Source organism: Hyla sarda, chromosome 6 (assembly GCF_029499605.1).
Source record: "Hyla sarda isolate aHylSar1 chromosome 6, aHylSar1.hap1, whole genome shotgun sequence".
Taxonomy (NCBI): Eukaryota; Metazoa; Chordata; class Amphibia; order Anura; family Hylidae; genus Hyla; species Hyla sarda.
The window spans coordinates 167,003,256-167,027,303 of record NC_079194.1 but is presented as its reverse complement, the minus strand read 5'-3'; the positions used below and the strand labels follow the sequence as shown (position 1 = coordinate 167,027,303).

General features: G+C 41.8%; 1 protein-coding gene across 7 annotated transcripts in view; it reads left to right on the top strand.

Annotated features, from left to right (window-relative positions):
• Positions 1–24,048, top strand: part of ANKRD27 (ankyrin repeat domain 27) — a 131,914-nt gene that overhangs the window by 56,490 nt on the left and 51,376 nt on the right. For 6 of the 7 annotated variants that reach the window (XM_056525725.1, XM_056525729.1, XM_056525724.1 and 3 more), the window contains 8 exons: positions 27–148; positions 1,604–1,682; positions 2,708–2,840; positions 7,944–8,033; positions 9,610–9,737; positions 12,098–12,180; positions 22,856–22,971; positions 23,147–23,239. In XM_056525725.1, the coding sequence (XP_056381700.1) occupies positions 27–148; positions 1,604–1,682; positions 2,708–2,840; positions 7,944–8,033; positions 9,610–9,737; positions 12,098–12,180; positions 22,856–22,971; positions 23,147–23,239 (844 nt within the window). The remainder of the gene's footprint in view (positions 1–26; positions 149–1,603; positions 1,683–2,707; positions 2,841–7,943; positions 8,034–9,609; positions 9,738–12,097; positions 12,181–22,855; positions 22,972–23,146; positions 23,240–24,048) is intronic. The other variant, XM_056525731.1, reaches the window with a different exon arrangement.

Below are 24,048 nucleotides of genomic sequence, written 5' to 3'. Positions count from 1 at the left end.
CTTTTAATGTTTAATTTCTCCTACAGCATTAACATTCCACGTGCTAAGCGAGTCTTGAGTCAGCTAAACCGATGCACTTCACCTCAGCAAAAGCTGCTCTGTCTGAAGAAAGTGGTGCAGACTATAATGCATTCTCCCAGCCAGAGAGGTAAGTGGTAGAGCTGTAACATTGCCTCATACTGAGCAATGGGGAAGTGCTACAGAATTAGTTTGATAGGAGACCTGATCGATGGCTATTTTTAGGTGTTAACATTAATGGCCTCACCCCCCACTGATCAACGTAAAGTGCTCATTGGAGTGCAGTTGCCATTTCACTGCAGTACTTAATACTGCCCTGTACATGTTGCTATACCTGGTTCTAATTAATGGGCAGATCTTCTGTGCCACACACACCTTCATGGATGATGGTGGCATACTGGCATTAAAGGGGTATTCCAGGAATAAAAAAAAATTATATATCAACTGACTCCAGAAAATTAAACAGATGTGTAAATTACTTTTATAAAAATCTTAATCCTTCCAGTAGTTATCAGTTGCTGAAGAAAAGGTGAGTTGTGACAACAGTGCTCTCTGCTGACATCTCTGCTTGTCTCAAGAACTGTCCAGAGTAGGAGCAAATCCCCATAGCAAACCTCTAATGCTTCGGACAGTTCCTGACAAGCAGAAGTGTCAGCAGAGAGCACTGTTAGAAAGAAAAAAGAACTCCACTTCAGCAGCTGATAACTACTGGAAGGATTAAGATTTTTTAATAGAATTGATTTACAAATTTGTTTAACTTTCTGGAGCCAGTTGATATAAACATTTTTTTTCCTGAAATATCCCATTAAGTTGGCAACTCTGTTGAGGGAATTGCATCTTTTTTTTTTTTTTTGCAGACAGGTGTGACCAGAAAATGACCTATTGTTTAAATCCTGATTTTATTTTAAACCTTTTTTTTTTAAGAATTGTTGGTGATGATCTTTCTAATTTCTCTAATGCTTACAAACAAGTTAACAAAGAACAGGGACTGTAGATGTCTATTGTGGTTATGTCCATATGGCTTGCCATAAGGCATATCACAAAGTGCAGTTAAAAACGGCTTAAGATACTTGCCCCGTAATAACATACTAAAATAAAAAATATTACAATCAGAAAATAGATACCGTTTAGAAAAAAAGAATGTGTTGCAGTATCTGGCTCTAATCAGTAGCAAAAATCTAAAAAAATCTATGCAACACTTTCACTTTAAGGATAAACCACTATTGTTTCAACATTTAAAAAAAAAAAAAAACATTGAAGAGGTTATCCAGCGACAGGGGGAGGGGGGGGGGGGGGTTCAAAGGTATGCCCATTGTGTGGTATATAACAAAACAAACCTATGCCTACGGTTTCTTGCTTCGGTACCTGTCTTTTTGAGTTGCAGTGTGACCTTCTTGTCCTCTTAACATGTTTGTTTTACATTCAGTGTGACTGTAAGACTTTTTTTTTCTTAAGATCACAGTTAATCATAATAATTGAATTACTTTTTACCATACACTTGGTAGCTTGTAAACCCTAAGGAAACCTAATGTTTAGACACTAATCTAAGTGTTGTCATTGTGTTCTTGCACTTTTTGTTTTTTAGTGAACATGGAGACTATGTGCGCCGATGACCTTTTGTCTGTGCTGCTTTACTTGCTTGTAAAAACTGAGATTCCAAACTGGTAAGGTATCCATTGACTAGTTTTCATCCTTTGGGGGGGGCATTGAAAACTTATAAGAAACCTGCTTTTTTATTTTTTTTTAAGCTAAATATAACAGTTCTATGTTAGCACCTCCTGTTGTAAAGATAAATGACAAATGTCCCAGATACTTAAAATAGAATTATGTAAAATTTCTGTGCAGACATTCCACAGACAGCGGAGCATTGGCAGAATATGCTGGCGCTAGGACTGCTTGGAAATGCGCTGTCTCATAGACGGCAATGCATTTCCTTGCAGAATTGAACAGGTTCAATGTTTTTTGTTTTTTTTTTGCGGACACTGGAATCAGGATTCCCGCTGCCCCAGAAATTCTGCCATGTGAACAGTGCAGCAGAATTCTATTGAAAAGAATGGGACACTGCTGCAGCAGAATGTCTGGACGGGATATTCCTGTGGAATTACGCACGTACATTATGCATTCTGAACATAGCCTAATGCAGGACAAAATAGGTGCTGAAGAGTGAGAGAATCTTTGTAACTGGTCTCCATTCTGAAACAGAGATGAGGTTCCAAAACATCCAGACCCTCTATAAACACAGAATTTGCTATTTTGGTATAGGGAAATTAGTTTTCTAAAATGGAAAACACCTTGAAATTTTAAAAGGAGATATAGTGTGTGTATGTGTATATCTATCTCTCTCTCTCTCTCTCTCTCTCTCTCTCTCTCTCTCTCTCTCTCTCTCTCTCTCTCTCTCTATATCTATATCTATCTATATCTATCTATCTATATCTATATCTATCTATATCTATATCTATATCTATATCTATATCTATCTATATCTATCTATATCTATCTATATCTCTATCTATCTCTATCTATCTCTATCTATCTCTATCTATCTCTATCTATCTCTATCTATCTATATCTATCTATCTATATCTATCTATATCTATCTATATCTATCTATATCTATCTATATCTATCTATATCTATCTATATCTATCTATATCTATCTATATCTATATTCTTTTTTATCTTTTTAAAGGATGGCAAACTTGAGTTATATCAAGAATTTCAGATTCTGCAGCACAGCCAAGGATGAACTGGGTTATTGCCTGACATCTGTGGAGGCGGCCATTGAGTACATTCGACAAGGAAACCTGACCCAAGCAGCTGTAGTAAGTATTATCCCCTTCACGCCTTAGCCTGTTTTGACCTTAACCCCTTAAAACCTGTGGCTAATGCCAGACATTGCTGATCATGCCAATGTCTGCCATTAACCCTTTAAACACTGCAATCAAAGTTAATCACAACGTCTAAAATGCCAAAAAACAAGTGCCAGTAGCTCAGTGGAGCTGAACTTGACACCCGCGGCAAAATTATGAAGTCCCAATCAGCTCAGAGTCCCTACCTGCCTCCTTCCCATCCTATCAGTGCTCTAATAGTGCGGACAGCCTCACCAAAACAATAAGGCCACGTATGGTCTGTGGATGGAAATATAAAAGGTATGATTTTATTTCATTTTTATGGAGGCAGGATTAACAGGAAATGGTAATTTTGGTGAGATTTATTTGTTTCCATCACAAATCATTTCGCTGGGCGTGGATGAGGAACAGAGGTAGCTCATACATCCTTGCAGGGAGGGACTCATCTAATATAGCCTTATTTCTAAAGGCTCTAACTCAGTTTTGCTTTCAAACAATATCAGGTTTGTGTCTCAAGTTGAAATCCAGCCTGAGCTAAATCAAGTTGAAGTGGGAACTTGCATATACAGTATTTGCAGCTTTCACTACAGCCTTTGCTACTAAAGGTTGCACCTCTTACTAAATTGCAGCTGTCACTCCTTTGGCTCCTTTGCTTATCAATCCCTGCTTTTCTCCTGGTCTTCCTTTATTCAAATTTCTCTTGATGGGTGGCCCAACGCTTGACCACTCTGGTGTCTTCCTGACCAATAAAATGCTTCTATCTATGGAGGCATTTGTAGAACACTACCATCCCCCCAGAGTTCATGTCTTTTCAACTTGGCCAAGTTTTCTCTTATCTACATTTTCTAGACCCTGGAGGAATGGCTGTCTGTCCTACGATGGTGGAGTCTAAGGCTATGTATATATATATATACACACACTGGAATGTCCACACAGAATCTCCCTCCTGACTACACACGATGTTCTCTTCCTCTTCTCCTTATTGTTTTTGGGGCTGTGCTTAAATAGAAAATATGCATCACACTTGGTGAAGTTACCCTGTAGTGCACTGTTTTTGAAACTGGGTTGTTGGGAGCTCACCAACTTCTCCTGCTTATTCACCCCATCTTTCTGTCTACTGAGGGATAAGGCCTTTTGAATTCCTTTTAGGCATTTTAAGCTTTCTAATTATGTACTGCAGGCGGTCCTATCCACGTAGTGTCCAAATGGAAACATTCTGAGCTTGTGATAACTAGGGGGAATTCCATTGCCCTGTTGGAAAAAAACTCAGCTATGAGAGAAGACAGTGTAGACTGTTTTGAAATAGTGTGGGAACCATGGCCCTCATCCTCTTACTGTCCTGATATGAGATATTGGATGTCTTTGGATTGATGTGATAATTTTTCTATTGTTCTACTTATCTTGTTTTACCACGATGGCCTGTTTATTATGGTTTGTTTTACTTTTGATTGCTCTCCTTTTTTTTGCTGGGGTGCTCCCAGCTCGTGCAGCTGTTACTCAAGCCTTGTGTCCCTGTGTGGGCATACTGACTACAGGAAGAGGCTCTTTGGTCTTCCTCCTGCCCCTGTATGGCTTTGCATGAACCCATTTTCCTTTTCTTTTTTTTTTTTTAAGTTTTTGTTTTGACCCAGAAGTTCCTGTGTGTATGAAGTGTTGAGTGGCATTTGGAATTTGCCTGGGGCATGTTGTCAGAAAATCTATGGATATGAGCTTTGATTTAAATCCGAGCAATCACATTTATCTGCAGAAGATGAGGTGACAAATATAAACTGACAAACTAAAGGTGTTTATTTACTCTTTCAAACAAAATAAGTGACTTTAACAACAAAAGAAACCTTGTACCTTACCAGTTCTTATTTGAGGTGACAACTTTAGCATACAGGAAAGATGGCTGTCAAGAGTCCAGGGCAAGCCTATTGTCTCCCTCCGACATGTCTTTATTAGTCACCTACTTGTAAAATAATTCTTATATTTGATATCCAGCTCTTTAGATAAGATTCATCTAATGAACTTTTGAAGGTGGGATATACTAAGGAGTCCATTATTATAATATTCGCCCCATTAATATTTACCAGGCACTATTGTGAGGTTCTTAAAGTACTATTTAGAGAGGCGACACAGTGCCCAAAACATACTAATAGAAGTGAATGTTCATTTTTATGTGTCCACCTTTTGATTTTCATGGTGGAAGTGAAGTCATTTTAATACAAGATGAAAGTGTTGTTATGCCTTTATATCATATCCTTTGATTTTATCATATTGATTACCCAAGCAATTCCATGTAAGAAAACTAAGGTAGTCAATACTGAGATAATGAGTAAGGCACCATTGTCTAACCAATGCCTAAACAGGGCCATCAAGCAGGTAAAATGAAGGTGCATAGTGGTCGTAAGAACACGTCCTAGTGAGCATGCCACGGACAAATTAAAAAAGAAAATCCCTAAAAAGTGCATGCCATGGTAAAGGCTACCCACCCACAACACAACCACAAACAGAAAATAAAACAGAAATAATGGAATAAACATGAACTTTAGAATAGATTCCTATTAAGAGAACACACTATACAAGGGTATGATTTTAACGTAATCAGTCAGTAATTAAAAACTCATGAGTTCCACAGATTACAAAACAGACAGACTACCAGCACCACATCACACTGTAGGAAAAGAGGTCCTGGATGACTGACCTATGGTGTTGAGTCTATCAGGGTCTTAAAAGAAGGCTTGCTTTCCACTGTGGAGATTCCTCAGCTGAATAGAGAAGAGCAAACTGGATGTTTCCATCATGGAGCTGTTTCACATTACAGAGTAGGCCACAGTTTGTAAAGCACTTTTTTCAATTGTTGTTCCTTTTCTTTTAGACAAGAAGCATGGGCTTAAAGGGGTTATCCACCATAAGGCGATTTTAGTACGTACCTGCCAGACAGTAATGGACATGCTTAGGAAGAATCCATGCTTGTCTTGGGGCTAAATGGCTATGTTGTGAGATTACCATAAAGCTGTGGCTATCTTTTTGTGAACTGGATATTTCCTGTTGGAGTTTTCAACAAATCCCATAATTCCCTTTACCTCCCTCCAACACATCAGCCTCCCCACCCATTAAACCACATACGAGCTGAATTTCAAGCAAAAGTCAAGTGCCTTCTAATCAGAGTGCCTTCAGCTATTGCAAATTCCCTGTGCTCACTGCACCCATTAAAGCAGAACAGGCTCCCTGTCATTACCTGACTAGTTCGGTAGTGTCTCCGCCGCACTGCATCCTGGGAATACCTGAGCAGGAGTAATTTTGTATGCTGTTTAAAATGAACATCCAGAGCAAAGATCACATAAGAATGCAAGACCAACCATCACACACAGGTACTGACACTATATTATGAACTACACTAACGTTAGAGCCCCTGTAGCATAGTCAAATAAAATTAAAAAAAATCCAGGAATACCCCTTTAAACTGAATCCTTTGATCTTACTCAAAAAATTATCAGAGGCAGAGCAGTGTCAGTTAAAAGGTAGTATCTAAGTATGTTTTAAAAACAAAACTGAAACATGCTATATGACGTTGTCATCGGCAGGTCTGCAATAGTTTTAGCCATGGTTTGTCAGGAATGTCATCCTCTTGCCCAGGAGATAGAGGCAACTGGGCATTTTTGGTGTTGGATTTTACCTCCTTCATGGAAAAAGTAGAATTCACAAACCTCTCCATGACATGAGTGGAGATGTAACCTAAGTTGGGGGGGGGGGGGGGGGATTATGCATGCATTTATGTCCAGAAACAAAAGTCGGCAAAGTCCCTTTGCATTACTTGTGGGAGTCTATAGTTTATGCACCAATTTGGACTAGAGCATCTGTGAGGCAACAAGAACAAAGTTCCAGTATGGGCTGGAGCCACATCCAGTGTCTGGATTAATATAAAATGTAATGAGACTTTATTTTACCAAGACTAGAAGGATAAAATCCCATCTAAGAACAAGCTTTGGCAGTCCACTGGCAAGTGGCCCAGAAAGATTAGACCAGTGATCTATGAATGGAAGTTGAAGTTATTGAGCCATGGGGTCTCTTGATTTTATGAAGGGCAATCAACCCAACAATGCAGAAAAGTAATACTAGGTGGCAGAAGAATGCTCTGTGGAACTAAAAGTTTCAGCTGGTTGATGACTGCAGGTTTACTATAAATACAGACTTTAGTTGCCCAGGCCAAAGAGACCCCTCTTATGGCCAATTACAATGTCTCCTAATGCTACAAATGCTGGTAATCTTGGATGTTGTGATATAGGCTGCCACAGTATAGAAGATTTCAGAGATTCAAAAGAGGAGGCAGCAGTCAATCCAGCTCTGAGGTGAGCTGAGGTCGCCACCAGGAGTCGTGACCTGAGCGGTAGCACAGAAGAGGTAATTCATGTCCGAGAGACTGGTTACTGAGCATGTGTCAGAGCCCAGAAGGCAGGCTATACATGGCAGGCTGTGGTTTCAAAGGCATAAGTAGACTGTGGAAAGTGCAGCGGGCAGCCTCAAAAACACCACATACTTTAGCTTGGGAAACACAGCAGGGGGTAAGGGGGCACACTAGGGGCGGTCTGCAAGGGGATATTTTCCTAAATTAAAAACCCAAGGCAGGGAGAGGGAAAGATGTGTCCAGATCCAGTGGCTGCCAGGCTTTGACACCCTAAATGCATCTTTTCAATACACAGCATTTTTGAAAAATTAACATTTAATCAGCCCAAAGTCTCATTTACTTGTCTATATGATTTACTGCCCTTAACTGAGTGCATTAGCTGCACAGATATTACAAATGCATCTGGCCATCTGAAGAACTCCATGAGGGAGTTGAAAAGCCAATGTTTTAATTATTAATGTACAATGTTTCATACAACTGTACAGTCCCTTTGACCTCCTTAACCATTTTATTCTGTAACCTGTGCAAACCAGGCCTGGCATTTTGCAGCAGCATGCATGGAGAAATGTTGACAGATTGTTTTGAATTCCTCTTGTGATCTATTTGTTGTTTAGAAGAAATTGCATCTATGATATAGAAATTGATATATTTTAAAATGTTAAATTTTCTTTTTTTCCCCCCCCAAGGATCCTGATGGGGGTGATAAATCCTTGTTGTGGCAGAGAATGAACTTGCTGTCTAGAACCTCCTCTGCCCCCATTGACTGTTTATTTCAGGTGAGAAGAATTGATTCCAAGTAGGCTGAGCATCCTTAAAGGGGTACTACCGTGCTGACAACTTATCCCCTATCTAAAGGATAGGGGATAAGTTGCCTGATCGCGTGGGGTCCCACTGCTGGGGACTCCCGCGATCTTGCATGCATCACCCCGCTCTCATCAGGCCCCGGAGCGAACATCCGCTCCGGGTCTGATGATGGGGCCGGCGATCGTGACGTCACAGCACCACCCCTGTGTGACGTCACGCTCCGCCCCTCAATGCAAGTGTATGGCAGGGGACGAGACAGCTGTCTCGCCCCCTGCCATAGACTTACATTGAGGGGGTGGAGCGTGACGTCACATGGGGGCGGAGCTGTGATGTCACGATACTCCGGCCCCGTGATCAGCTGATGTTCGCTCCGGGGCCTGATGAGAACGGGGTGCTGTGTGCGAGATCGCGGGGGTCCCCAGTGGCGGGACCCCGCGCGATCAGGCAACTTATCCCCTTTCCTTTAGATAGGGGATAAGTTGTCAGCACGGTAGTACCCCTTTAAAGGGAATCTGTCACCAGTGTCTGCTGTACTTCTCTGCTGGTACATGGTGATAGTGCGAGTGACGCTAATTCCAATGCTGTTTTTTTTTTGTTTTGTTTTTTTCCCCCCCCTAATGTGGACCTGTTCCTGAGTTATGCTCAAAAATCCAAATATGCAATTAAAGTGTGTTGGTGCACTGGGGGCATTCTCAGCCCCTTGGTGCACACTTCTGCCTGCCCGACTTGACCCTATGGAGGAAACATTTGACCTCCATTCAATTATTTTATTTATTTATTTTCAACTCTAGATCCATTCCGTCTACTTCTATCACATGATCATCATCATCACAGGTACTTAAGCCACGTTCTCTTCTATCCTACACTGATGAGCTCCACCACGACATGTACTAGTCACTAGTCACAGGTCCTACTCCTCCAGCATGTTGCAGATACAGAGCAGGTCCTGGTTGTGCAATCACTGCTGTTGAACTGCTTCTAGCAGATACAGAGCATGTCCAGTTGGGCGCACACACAGCACATGTGGGGGCTGAGATCAGAAGTGCAGGATAGAAACGAAAGTGGCTAAAGCACCTGTGACAATGATCATGTGACAGGAGTGGGCAGAGCAGGTCTAAAGTTTAAAAAAATGAATAATAAAAAAAATTGATTGGAGATCACGTCATTTGCATGTTTGGATTTTCGGCATAACTTGGGAATGGGTAAAAAGCATTAGAGTCAGAATCACCAGCACTATTGCCCTGTACCAGCATGTTAGAATGTGTGATGCTGGTGTCAGATTTCTTTTTAATGGAGTAGGCCCAGTCAGGGCAACACGTGTCAATATTAAGGCACCTGTCCTGTTTGGTTTATAAAGGGTGTCCCCTCTCTATAATGACCTGAATACTGTGGCTGAGTGATTCTTTTTCTACAGTGCTCGGTCCTACCATGTATTACATGGTCACCCATTGACAAAAGTGCCATTGAATCTGTACCAGTGAGGGAAAATTGTTTCTTGTACATTTGCTTGCTATTTAATTTACTATTTCACTTTTTTCTGCAATGTAGCACATTGCTTCTGGGAATCAAAATGAAGTGGAGAAAATTCTGAACCAAGGTGATGCAGATGAAGAAGTTGTACAGAAGTTGTGTCACCCTCTCTGCTCCTGCGACAGATGTGACAAGTTGGCTTCAGGGTAAAGACTTTTTTATTGTAGTTCTAGTAGTGGGCGCCCTCTGCAGGTTAGTTGGAAAGTTAGTCTAGAAAATCCTCGAAGTAAAACAGCCTATATATTTATTAATACAAACACCCCCCATGCGCGTAATGTTGTTATCCTGCAGCTGCAGTGCAATAAAGAAAATTGTGCCTTTTTGAAGAAGCTGTTGGTGGATTCAAAACCTACTCTTTTCCCCTTCACCTCCCTGTCCACCATTGATTGAAGTACAGCGCTCTGCTTGACTCTGGGCCCTGTCTAGAAATCCTGTACATGCACTGTGATAATCAATAGCAGTGCATGTGCAGTGAGTGCCTAAGGCCAATGCTCTGAGTAGGGATTCTCACTGCACATGCGCTGCTGTTGGTTTCCACGGTGCATGCATGGGAGTTAAAGGAGATATCCAGTGTTTTGTTTAGAAAAAAAAATTATGGTGCTGGGGTGGGGGAAAATGGCAAAAGACTTATACTTACCCCGGTCCCCTGTAACTCCAATTCTGATCATGTCTGATCATCTGATTTATTGTTTTCTTTCTGTTTCTGAGACGAGATCTTGTTGCAGAACCCTCCCACTCACAGGACTGGCACTTCCACTGCGACCAGTGATTGTCTGTGCGGGCAGTTCCTGTAACAAGCACTTGTTTCAACAGAAGAGCAGATCCCCACACAAGACATCTGATAAGACCAATACTCTTTTTCATGCAAACTAGTCCCTATAATTTCCTCTTTTCCTCGTGGACTGCTTGTCATATACCTATCTTTATCACACAGACTGCAACACAGTGACCCCCTTCTTATCACAAAGAATGCTCTCAATGTTACCTCACTGCAACTCCTAAGCTGTTCCCCATGGTTACTTACTTAAACATACTACTCCCTATGCCTCCCTGCACACACACACTTCTTTCTGTGAACCAGTTTCTCATAGATTTCTGCCCATGCCCCTTTCTCTTTCACAAACTTTTCCCAAGTTCCACAATCCACACACACTGCTCCCCATGGCTTCACACACACAATCTGGTCTATATGCCCCACCTTTTTCACAGACTCCCCATGTTTCCCCTAATTGCCTTTTAAAACAATGTTGATCTTTTATAAGGTTATATTTTACAGTGACAATGGCCTTGATCAACAAAGGTCCTGTACCTCTGTTGCAGTTTAGCTGTGATTTGCAAAACAATTTTTTATGTCAGTAAAAACATATCAAAAACAGTTTTGCTTTTGTGCAAATCCCAGTAAATTTGTACAGTACATAACCATGCCTGTGACTTCCCAGGGTTTCAGGAGCTCAGTAAGGGTATACCTGCTACTAATGTTAGAGGATTGTCTTGACTTGATACATCTGTAATAAACCTTCATGTGGCATTGGCTCATGAATAGCAATTATCCTGTTGTGACGACCAAAAAGAGTTGTGATGACACAGGGTGGTGTAAGTGGAAATACCTTTTCACTTCATGACGCCAGGGCACCGTTATCATATTCACGGTCCGAGGTTTGGGGACAGCTTCTTCTGGGCTAGACACGGGGAGTAAATGAACACACAGACATCAGGTTACTGATAATTGTCTGTACTGAGCTGGGTGCAGATGGTATTACACATACAGCTGGCTTAAGGTGAGTTAGTGCAACATAACCTCTTGGGAGCCCTGTCGCCTTGCTCGGACTTGTGGTGCTTTTACCAAACAGATTAATACTGACTTGTGAGATGGAAGATTGAATCCTGGTTGCTAGGGTCCGGTCAAGGTACTGAAGACTTCTCCGCAGGGGCATGAACTTCCTCCTTGCGAATAATCCTTGCAGGATGACCAGTTGAGAGATTAGATTTGAGCTAGGCCTCTCCTCAGAGCACACGACACACAGCACACCTAAGCTGTTGCTCAGAAGCCACACTGGGGTGAACTAAAAACTCCCCCCCCCCCCCCCCCCCCCCCCCCCATTGGGGTTCCCATTGGCAGGCAGGGTCACATGGGGTTCACTGCTCTGAATTAAAGGTACACTCACATGGAAAAAATATATACATAGAACAGTAAGACAATTAATTTAAGAAAATAATGTATAAACATAAGTATGAACATAATTAATTTATCAGTAAGTCCCTTGAGTGGGCCCAACACTGTACGCTACCAAGCTGCCCGAGACAGTCCAAAGCCACAGGACAGCTATTGGTGCTGGGACACCATATGTGCGAAGTAATAGGTCTGTACAGGTTTTCAGCCTCAAGAAGTTAACATGAATCTGTCAGGAAGCAGAGATTGTAAATAGTAGGAAACTGAAACACAAAGTATTTAAGAATTTAACTATCTATATTTATTTTATTTTATTTTTTCCTACTTGTTTAATAGGAAGTTAAATGACACTTCTATTGTAACACCACTTTCTCGAGATGATCGAGGTTACACACCCCTTCACATTGCAGCTATATGTGGTAAGTAAAGCCCTTATTACAGGGGTTGACTCATCAAGGACACAGCAGGTTTTCCATCTTTAGTTTTTTTTCCTACTCACATTTTAACAGACACAACTTTTATTTTTCTATCCACAGGGCTATACGAGGGCTTGTTTTTGTGCTACTTACTGTATTTTGACCCCTTTTATTTTATCAAATATTACAGTAAAACAAAATATTTGCAGGGGGAAAATGTCAGAAAAAACGTAGTGCACTTCACGTTAAAACTGACATAGTATTTTTGTTCTGTGGGTCAATACAATACCCATGTTTATATAGGTTTTGTACAACAGTGGTCCCTCAACTCATAATGGCCTCAGGTTACAATATTTTCAATACAATGGTCTTTTCTGGACCACTGGTACTTGAAACTTTACTCATCATGCAATGCTAGAAACAGTCCAGATCATCGAAATGTGTCAGTGGCTGAAAGAACTGACCAAGAATAATGGGCATTTTACATAGTTACATAGTTAGTAAGGTCGAAAAAAGACATATGTCCATCAAGTTCAACCAGGGAATTAAGGGGTAGGGGTGTGGCGCGATATTGGGGAAGGGATGAGATTTTATATTTCTTCATAAGCATTAATCTTATTTTGTTCCAGGAATGTATCTAATACTGTTTTAAAGCTGTTAATTGTTCCTGCTGTGACCAGTTCCTGAGGTAGACTGTTCCATAAGTTCACAGTTCTCATGGTAAAGAAGGCGTGTCGCCCCTTGAGACTAAACTTTTTCTTCTCCAGACGGAGGGAGTTCCCCCTCGTCCTTTGGGGGGGTTTAACCTGGAACAGTTTTTCTCCATATTTTTTGTATGGGCCATTAATATACTTATATACGTTTATCATATCCCCCCTTAAACGTCTCTTCTCAAGACTAAACAATTGTAACTCCTTTAATCGCTCCTCATAGCTAAGATGTTCCATTCCCCATATTAGTTTAGTCGCGCGTCTCTGCACCCTTTCCAACTCCGCAGTGTCCCTTTTATGGACAGGTGCCCAAAACTGAACAGCATATTCCAGGTAAGGCCGTACCAATGATTTATAAAGGGGGAGTATTATGTCCCTGTCCCTTGAGTCCATGCCTCTTTTGATACATGACAATATCCTGCCGGCTTTGGAAGCAGCAGCCTGACATTGCATGCTATTCTGTAGTCTGTGATCTACAAGTACACCCAGATCCTTCTCTACCAGTGACTCTGCCAGTTTAATCCCCCCTAAGACATACGATGCATGCAGGTTATTAGTACCCAGATGCATAACTTTACATTTATCCACATTGAACCTCATTTGCCAAGTGGATGCCCAGACACTTAGTCTATCCAAGTCATCTTGTAACTTATGCACATCCTCTATAGACTGTACTGTGCTACAAAGCTTGGTGTCATCTGCAAAGATAGAAACAGAGCTGTTAATACCATCCTCTATATCATTAATAAATAAATTAAACAACAGCGGGCCCAGTACAGAACCTTGGGGTACACCACTAATAACCGGGGACCAATCAGAGTACGAATCATTGACCACCACTCTCTGGGTACGATCCATGAGCCAGTGTTCAATCCAGTTACAAACTAAAATTTCCAAACCCAAAGACCTTAACTTACCTGTCAGACGTCTATGAGGGACAGTATCAAATGCTTTAGCAAAATCCAGAAACACTATTTTTTACTGGTAAAATACCTGTTTTACAGAAGTGAATGTACTAACTGTCTGTCTGGTACAGAGAGGTACTACATGTTCTGTACTACTTCTCTTTACCTGTGCCAGGGTTAGCAGCTCCTTTGGACACCAGTTAAGGGCGGCTCAATTTTTTATTGAAAAGGTAACAACTATCAGCCATGCAGTCATACATAAATATTCAAAATCTGCACATAAAAAGATATAGCTATGCACTACAATAGAGGCATTGGTAGTGCATTGGACAAGTCGGTCCATCTCTGAGTCATAGGACTACATGGTCCGAACTAGGGATGTCCCGTTACCGTTTGTTTAAGACACCGAGTACCGATTCTTTAATTCTAGTACTCGCCGATACCAATAACTAGTACTTTTATTTTAAAGGCAATCTGACACCAGGTTGACCCGGTTTCTGGTGCTGCTTACAGTGCTGAAATGTGGGTTCCTTGTTGTGTGCAATGGAGGCGGCTGCTGTAGTTTGAGCCAAGATTTTTCCCTTCTCCATTGGACGGAACAGGGAATTTGCATTGGTGGCGAGACCGATGTCTCTCTAGCAATTGCGCTGACGTTCACATGGTGAGCAGCGATAGAAGCTAGCAGCAGCGCAGCGGGGTAATGCGTCAGAGGCAGACCTACCCATTATTTTCAGTCTAATAGGTGTGACATAGCTATAATGTATAATGTTCAATTGAATGCGTTTGTTGTTGGCAGCCGGGGAAACTAGCATATGAGAAGGGAGAATCTACTCCCAGTCATCATCAGTAAGGGTAGGGATATAAGATTGCCAATACTGTTTTGCAGGTGAGGGTATACATGAGTTCTTGGCTTGTATAGGATGGACACAAGATCCCGTGGGCCCTGGGACTTTCGGACCCTGATCAATGGGAATGAAGATATAGGGGGAGCCCACCGGGAACTGGACATTAAGGGCATGGTGTAACTGTAGGTATTTAAAGAAGCAGTGTCTAGGGATATCATACTCCGTCTGTAATTGCACAAACAATCTCAACACATTATCTGAATATAGGTGTTCTAGGGCCCGCACCCCGGCATTCTGCCAAAAGATTATCATCCAAATGTGTGAAATTCGGATTATGCCAAAGGTGAGTATCTGAGGGTATATCGGTGTAATTGTGCACAGACTTTGCAGCCCTCCAAACCTGGATAGCCAATTTGTGGAGAGGCAAAAAAGTTCCACCTCCCATGGTCAGACTCTCCAGTATGAGTCTCTGGGAAAGATTAGGGACATATCTAGAAAGAGAGACTGCTCCGCGTCAGGCATTGGAGAGTCTAATAGCCAATGACGAATGTAACAGAGTTGACTGGCCAGGTAGTAAAGGTAAAAATCAGGAAGGTACATTCTGGCATCTAACTTAGGATGTTGCAATGTCGTAAGGTGAATTTTAGGTCTATTGGGACCCCATATGAAGAGGGATAAAAGGGAGTGCAATGTGGCAAAAAAAAGCTTTAGGCACTGGAACAGAGGCATGTTCTAAGGTATAAAGGCATTTAGGTTGGCTGATAAGTTTTTTTATAATGTTAATACGGCCAGAGACCGTGAAAGGCAACGTCCCCCATATTCGAAACTTGTTCTTAATATATAGCAAGAGGGAAAGAATATTGGAGGCCAAGTCCAACTAGGAGTTTCTATTGATAAACACCCCCAGATACGTCAACTCTGTCACCACCGGAAGTCTACACATAACTGAGGCCCAGGGTTTGTCTAACAACGGCATTATAGCCGATGTTGTCCAATTAATGAACAGCTCATAAAAATAACCAAAACCTGTCCATGAATCTAATAGGGTAATGTTAGTTCAGGGTTGGATATAAATAAATAAAATTGTATCATCAGCGTACAGCCGAATACGCTCCCCTCTCCCTCCCAGCGACATTCCAAGGTAATCTGGGTCCTGCCGAATACGCAAAGCAAGGGGCTCAACTGCCACCGCGAACAGAAGCGGGGACAGAGGGCACTCCTGCCGGGTCTTGCGGCCCAAAGTGAATGGAAGAGAGCAGATACCATTCACAAGGACCTGAGCCTTTGGATGTTTGTAGAGGATAGAGACCCACCTCCAAAAATTAGGGCTAAATCCAAACTTGGCAAGGACTTCAAGGAGATATCCCCACTCTACAAAGTCAAATGACTTGGCAGCATCTAACTATGCCAAGGCCCAGTCACCGCCAAATGCCACTCCCACCTGGACAGCTGACTGAAATCTCCAGATATTATTTGAGGTAGATTTTCCAGGCATGAAACCAGTTTGGCCGTTATGTATAATGGTAAGAATAACCTGATTTAGCCAATTGGCAAGAACTTTGGTCAGAATTTTGTAGTCTAAATTTAGCAAGGAGATTGGCCTGTAAGAGCCGCACTTCAAAGGGCATTTATCTGGTTTTAATATTACAACTATAGTGGCGTCGTATGAAGATGCTGGGAGTACCCCCTCAGTGAATGTAGATTGGTACATATGAAGAAGGGATGGGAGGAGCACGTCTGAGTACCTCAGGTAAACCTCCAGCGGAAGGCTGTCAGGGCCCGGAGCCTTACCCTTGGCAAGATCAGCGATAGCCTCCTGCACCTCCAATAGGGTAATTGGAGCCTCTAGGAAGTCACAGTCCTCTACCGAGAGAGTAGGGAGCTGAGAAGAATAAAGGGTAGCATAAAAAGAGGAAAAACGGAGGGCCAGTTCTTCGCTACCAAGTAGAAGAGATCCGTCTGAGGCTCTAAGTTTAAGAATTGGAGAATTGGAGGAATTCTGGGCCAGTAATTTGCTGGACTGGTTCCCGTGCTCAAAGTAAAATTGTTTAGAGAAAAATAACTTTCTATTAGCTTTTTCATGAAGGTGCAGCATATACTGGCGGCCCTCAGAGATTTACAAAAATACTGTGATACACATTTTTGGTCATATCACCCAGCTCTAGCCGTACGGAAGCGTATTGAAAACCGTATGCATGGACTCTCCAAATTATGCATCCGGTTGCATCCGTTTTGCGTCTTGCACAGTTTTGTCCAATTTTTTTTTTTTCTCGTAGCCTACCACGGTTTTTGGTCCTGGTGAAATACTGTATGGTTTATTATTGGAATTTCAATCAAACAAGTCAAACTATTTAACCCCTTAAGGACCAGGCCATTTTACACCTTAGGACCAGAGCGTTTTTTGCACATCTGACCACTGTCACTTTAAACATTAATAACTCTGGAATGCTTTTAGTTATCAATCTGATTCCGAGATTGTTTTTTCGTGACATATTCTACTTTAACATAGTGGTAAAATTTTGTGGTATCTTGCATCCTTTCTTGGTGAAAAATCCCAAAATTTGATGAAAAATTTGAAAATTTAGCATTTTTCTAACTTTGAAGCTCTCTGCTTGTAAGGAAAATGGATATTCAAAATATTTTTTTATTTTATTCACATTTCCAATATGTCTACTTTATGTTTGCATCATAAAATTGACGTGTTTTTACTTTTGGAAGACACCAGAGGGCTTCAAAGTTCAGCAGCAATTTTCCAATTTTTCACAAAATTTTGAACCTCACTTTTTTTCAGAGACCAGTTCAGGTTTGAAGTGGATTTGAAGGGTCTTCCCATTAGAAATACCCCACAAATGACCCCATTATAAAAACTACACCCCCCAAAGTATTCAAAATGACAATCAGTAAGTGTTTTAACCCTTTAGGTGTTTCACAGGAATAGCAGCAAAGTGAAGGAGAAAATTCACAATCTTTATTTTTTACACTCACTTGTTCTTGTAAACCCAATTTTTGAATTTTTACAAGGGGTAAAAGGAGAAAATGTATACTTATATTTGTAGCCCAATTTCTCTCGAGTAAGCACATACCTCATATGTCTATGTAAATTGTTCGGCGGGCGCAGTAGAGGGCTCAGAAGCGAAGGAGCGACAAGGGGATTTTGGAGAGTACGTTTTTCAGAAATGGTTTTTGGGGGGCATGTTGCATTTAGGAAGCCCCTATGGTGCCAGAACAGCAAAAATAACCCACATGGCATACCATTTTGGAAACTAGACCCCTTGGGGAACGTAACAAGGAATAAAGTGAGCCTTAATACCCCACAGGTGTTTCACGACTTTTGCATATGTAAAAAAAATATTTTTTTTTTCCACTAAAATGTGTGTTTCCCCCCAAATTTCACATTTTGCAAGGGTTAATAGCAGAAAATACCCCCCAAAATTTGTAACCCCATCTCTTCTGAGTATGGAGGTACCCTATAAGTTGGCATGAAGTGCATTACGGGCGAACTACAATGCTCCGAAGAGAAGGAGTGATATTTGACTTTTTGAGAGCAAATTTTGCTTAGGGGGCATGTCGCATTTAGGAAGCCCCTATGGTGCCAGAACAGCAAAAAAAAAAACACATGGCATACCATTTTGGAAACTAGACCCCTTGAGGAACGTAACAAGGAATAAAGTGAGCCTTAATACCCCACACGGGTTTCACGACTTTTGCATATGTAAAAAAATATATATATTTTTTTCACTAAAATATGCGTTTCCCCCCAAATTTCAAATTTTTGCAAGGGTTAATAGCAGAAAATACCCCCCAAAATTTGTAACCCCATCTCTTCTGAGTATGGAGGTACCCCATAAGTGGACCTGAAGTGCACTACGTGCGAACTACAATGCTCAGAAGAGGAGGAGCACCATTGAGCTTTTGGAAAGAGAATTCGTTTGGAATGGTAGTCAGGGGCCATGTGCATTTACAAAGCCCCCCATGGTGCCAGAACAGTGGACCCCCCCCACATGTGACCCCATTTTGGAAACTACACCCCTCACAGAATTTAATAAGTGGTGCAGTGAGCATTTACACCCCACTGGCGTTTGACAGATCTTTGGGACAGTGGGCTGTGCAAATGGAAAATTACATTTTTCATTTTCACGGATCACTGTTCCAAAAATCTGTCAGACACCTGTGGGGCGTAAATGCTCACTGCACCCCTTATTACATTACATGAGGGGTGTAGTTTCCAAAATGGGGTCACATATGGGGGGGTCCATTGTTCTGGTACCATGGGGGCTTTGTAAACACAAGTGGCCTTCAATTCCGGACAAATTTTCTCTTCAAAATCCCAATGGCGCTCCTTCTCTTCTGAGCATTGTAGTGCACCCATAGAGCACTTTACATCCACATATGGGGTATGCTCTTACTCAGAAGAAATTGGGTTACAAATTTTGGGGGGCTTTTTTTTATTTTCCCTTGTGAAAATGAAAAATTTAGGGTGACACCAGCATTTTAGTGAAAAAAAAAATTTTTTTTTCACTTTCCCATCCAACTTTAATGAAAATTTGTGGGGTGTTCAGGCTCACTATACCCCTTGTTAAGTTCCGTGAGGGGTGTCGTTTCCAAAATGGGGTCACATGTCTGTATTTATTGTTTTGTGTTTATGTCAGAACCACTGTAAAATCAGCCACCCCTGTGCAAATCACCAATTTAGGCCTCAAATGTACATGGTGCGCTCTCACTCCTGAGCCTTGTTGTGCGTCCGCAGAGCATTTTACGCCCACATATGGGGTATTTCTGTACTCAGCAGAAATTGCGTTACAAATTTTGGGGGTCTTTTTTTCCTTTTACCTCCCGTGAAAATAAAAAGTAAAGGACAACACCAGCATGTTAGTGTAAAAAAAAATTTTTTTTTACACTAACAGGCTGGTGTAGACCCCAACTTTTCTTTTTCATAAGGGGTAAAAGGAAAAAAAGCCCCCAAAATTAGTAACGCAATTTCTCCCGAGTACGGAGATACCACATATGTGGCACTAAACTGTTTCCTTGAAATACGACAGGGCTCCGAAGTGAGAGAGCGCCATGCGCATTTGAGGACTAAATTAGGGATTGCACAGGGGTGGACATAGGGGTATTCTACGCCAGTGATTCCCAAACAGGGTGCCTCCAGCTGTTGCTAAACTCCCAGCATGCCTGGACAGTCAGTGGCTGTCCGGAAATGCTGGGAGTTGTTGTTTTGCAACAGCTGGAGGCTCTGTTTTGGAAAAACTTCCGTACAATACGTTTTTTATTTTTTATTAGGGGGACAGTGTAAGGGGGTGTATATGTTGTGTTTTACTCTTTATTATGTGTAGTGTAGTGTTTTTAGGGTACATTCACACTGGCGGGCGTTTACAGTGAATTTACGGCTAGGAGTTTGCGCTGCGGTGAAAAATTTGCCACAGCCCAAACTTGAAGCAGAAAACTTACTGTAAACCCGCCAGTGTGAATGTACCCTGTACGTTCACATGGGGGGGGGGGGGGGGGGGGCAAACCTCCAGCTGTTTCAAAACTACAACTCCCAGCATGTACTGACAGACCGTGCATGCTGGGAGTTGTACTTTTGCAACAGCTGGAGGTACACTGGTTGGAAAACCTTCAGTTAGGTTCTGTTACCTAACTCAGTATTTTCCAACCAGTGTGCCTCCAGCTGTTGCAAAACTTCAACTCCCAGCATGTACTGATCGCCGAAAGGCATGCTGGGAGATGTAGTTATGCAACAGCTGAAGGGATCGCAACTACAACTCCCAGCATGCAGAGACAGCTGTTTGCTGTTTAGGCTTGCTGGGAGTTGCAGTTTTGCAACATCTGTAGAGCTATAGTTTAGAGACCACTGCATAGTGGTCTCCAAACTGTGGACCTCCAGATGTTGCAAAACTACAACTCCCAGCATGCCCAGACAGCAAACTGCTGTCTGGGCATGCTGGGAGTTGTAGTTTTGCAAGATCTGGAGGTGCACAGTATAGAGATCACTTTGCAGTGGTCTCAAACTGTAGACCTCCAGCTGTTGCAAAACTGCAACTCCCAGCAAGCCTAAACAGCTCTCTGGGCATGCTGGGAGTTGTAGTTTTGCAACATCTGGAGGGTTACAGTTTCGAGACCACTATAGTGGTCTCAGACTGTAGCCCTCCAGATGTTGCTAAGTAACTCACCGGCTTCCGTTGGATCCAGGGAGCTGCGTCGCGGTCCTCTTCTTCCGCCGATTGTCGCCCGCTGCCGCCGCTGATCATCGCCGCTGCCGTCGCCGGTGGGTAAGTGGATCTTCGGCGCCGGTCCCTGTCGGTTTCCCCGTTCTGCCCCGCCTATTGTGGGAGGGCAGGACGGGGAAACCGAAAGTAAACCCCTCCGCCCCCTATCTGCTATTGGTGGTCGCGTCTAGACCACCAATAGCAGAGATAGGAGGGGTGGCAACCCTGCCACCTCACTCCTATCGCTACAGGGGGATCGTGGGTGTCTAGGACAACCGCGATCCCCCTTCTATTCCGGGTCACCATAGACCCGTATGACCCGGAATCGGCGCAAATCGCAAGTGTGAATTCACTTGCGATTTGCGCCGATCGCCGACATGGGGGGGTCTAATGACCCCCCTGGGCATTTGCGCGGGGTGCCTGCTGATAGATATCAGCAGTCACCCCGGCGCGATCCCCGCCCGGCGCGCGGCGGGGACCGAAATTCCCACGGGCGTACAGGTACGCCCTTGGTCCTTAAGTACCAGGGAGCAAAGGCGTACCTGTACGCCCTTGGTCCTTAAGGGGTTAAAATGGAGTGAAAAGTTAAAAACGTATAGGTTTTTTTTTTTTTTAAACTGATACCACCGGACATCATTTTTCAAACCGTATACGGGTTAAAATTTATGCACACGTTTTGATCATTTTCATCAAAAACCTGATACGGGAACTGTATTGCAAAAAATGGTGTGAAGGCACCTGTAGATAATTCTTATTACATTTTAAATCTTTTTGCAGTATCTTTATTTAATTCTAGTATACAATAAAAGTGAAATGTTAAGAGAAAGCATTTTTGTGACTCCGGGCTGGGACCCAGAAGCTTGTTATTGTTGTCAATCAACATTGTCCCCTCAACTACCCAGTTGGAGTGTTGGCGGGTGATCTGTAGTTTTTATAAATACCCATTTTACCTATGTGTGACTTTTCTGATATCTTTTTATTCCTTTTTTTTTTTTTGTCCGAGATATATAGATAGATAGATAGATAGATAGATAGATAGATAGATAGATAGATAGATATAGATGTGTGTGTGTGTGTATGTATTTTTTTGCCCATACCATGTACCACTTTGGTATCGTTAAAATTTTTTTATTTTAATAGTTCAGACAATACCGCATGTGCCACAGCATATATCGGCACACTTCTAGTACAATCTGCCTGAGACAGACTGTACAACAGGGATGACTATCTGTAGTGTGGAAGTAAGGAGACCTTAAGCCAGCATTTTAACTTATCAGACCCCCTACAATTGCACTGTGGGCGTCCAATTAGTGCACCTAAACCCATGCATCTTAATTTTGATCCTTTAGATGTTGTGATCGGCATTGTTTATGACATCTAAAGGGTTAATGGAAAGTGTTAGCAATATTGCTGTTATCTGCCATTAGAGTTAGGTCTAGGCTGCTGGCTATGAAGGGAGCACAGCTCCTGCACTCACTTCATAGACAGAATACACTGCAGGGTGTACATGTAAAACCCAGCATCCTCTGCAGGTGAAGGTTAAAGCCAATATCTGAGGCTATTGCTGGAGGGAAAGCAATAACTGACTGCATAAGATATGTATGGGTCATGCCTAAATGCTTTAAAAGCTTTTTTTTTTTTTTTTTGTTAACTACGCTACTTACCTACACACCTGCCTATAGATGGGATATCGAGCAGAACTTCTCTGTCTGTTGTCAATGTGTCCTAATAGGTCCCTTTAAAAGGGGATGTGTTCTTGTGATAACCTCTTTGTATCTCCTGTTATAGTAGAGGAGAGAAATGACCTAGTAATCTTTCTTACCTTCTGTACACCTTTCTATGGAAAATGAGGTTGTATCAACGTCATAAAAAGTTCTAATGTTATTAATGTATTTAGTTATTTGCACTACAGTTAAGAAAAAAATTAATGTGTACTTTTACAACTTTTCATGTACACAGTATCTCCCTATACAATTGAATCCCTCCGTACCCACCAGTTGTTCTCTTTATAGGCCAGTCTCAGTTTATTGACCTACTGATCTCTAAGGGAGCAGTGGTGAATGCCACAGATTACCATGGCTTTACACCTCTTCACCTTGCCTGCCAAAAAGGTCATCAGAAGATAGCGGTGAGTTAATGATGGATGAATCCGAAGTGCTATTGTGTGCATACAGCCATCTAATCATAACATTATTGTACTGCTGCCCCCCACTATGTGCATAAATATTTTCTGAAATATTGTATACTAGTTAAATATTGTCATGTCCTTTTTCTGAGACTTTTTGTATCCTCTCTCATTCAAGCTGCTCTTGTTACATTATAAGGCAAGTAGAGACATACAAGATAACAATGGGAACACTTCACTGCACCTGGCTTGCACTTATGGACATGAAGATGTAAGTATAAATAAGGATGTACTTTGCACAATATGGCTGTGAGGTGCATATTCTACTGTTGTAAATCTTTGCTCCAAAGTACAATCACCAGCTGAAAATATTTCTTCTTTTTTGTTAGGACATCATTTTTATTTATTAGTAAAACTTTTATTTTTCAATTAGTATTTTCTGTCTTTGTAACCTACTAGTATACTGTAACTGCAGAGTCCTAAATGTCAAATATGCTGAAGGGTAAGGCAGTAAGTCTGTATTCTGCAATAATTGGGCATTCAGGGGTTTAGGAAAGCTAGATGGTAATCCGTGTAGGAGCTGTAAAGGCAGCCAATGTTACACAACTTTCTTAGGAATTGATATAACTGATAGCATTGAAGACCTTTTAGGGGGAGAGTGTTGTAGACTATCACTCATTAGAGACAGATTGGGCAGAAAAATTAGGTTTAATCACAAGTGGCCAATATGGAGCATTAACACTTTCAGCACACTTGAAGAAAATTGCTCACTGGGAGGTAGAACCCCTTAAGTTATATACATTTTACATGCTTAATTACACAACAAATCCTCATCCTGATTGGATGACTAACATCAGTAACTCTTTTCTTTTGGGTATACACATTCATGCACAGTTTGTGATTCTGTTGTGGCCTTTTGTTGATGAATATATGGCTAACTAAACAGAACTCTGCATTCTGTAGGTCACTTTGTTTTCTTAATCAAATAGATGGTGTGCAGAAGGCATTTAAGTCTATAAACTGGGAATACAGTGCATGCTAAGACAAGTAGCTTAAATATCATAATTTTTTCCCTTCCAT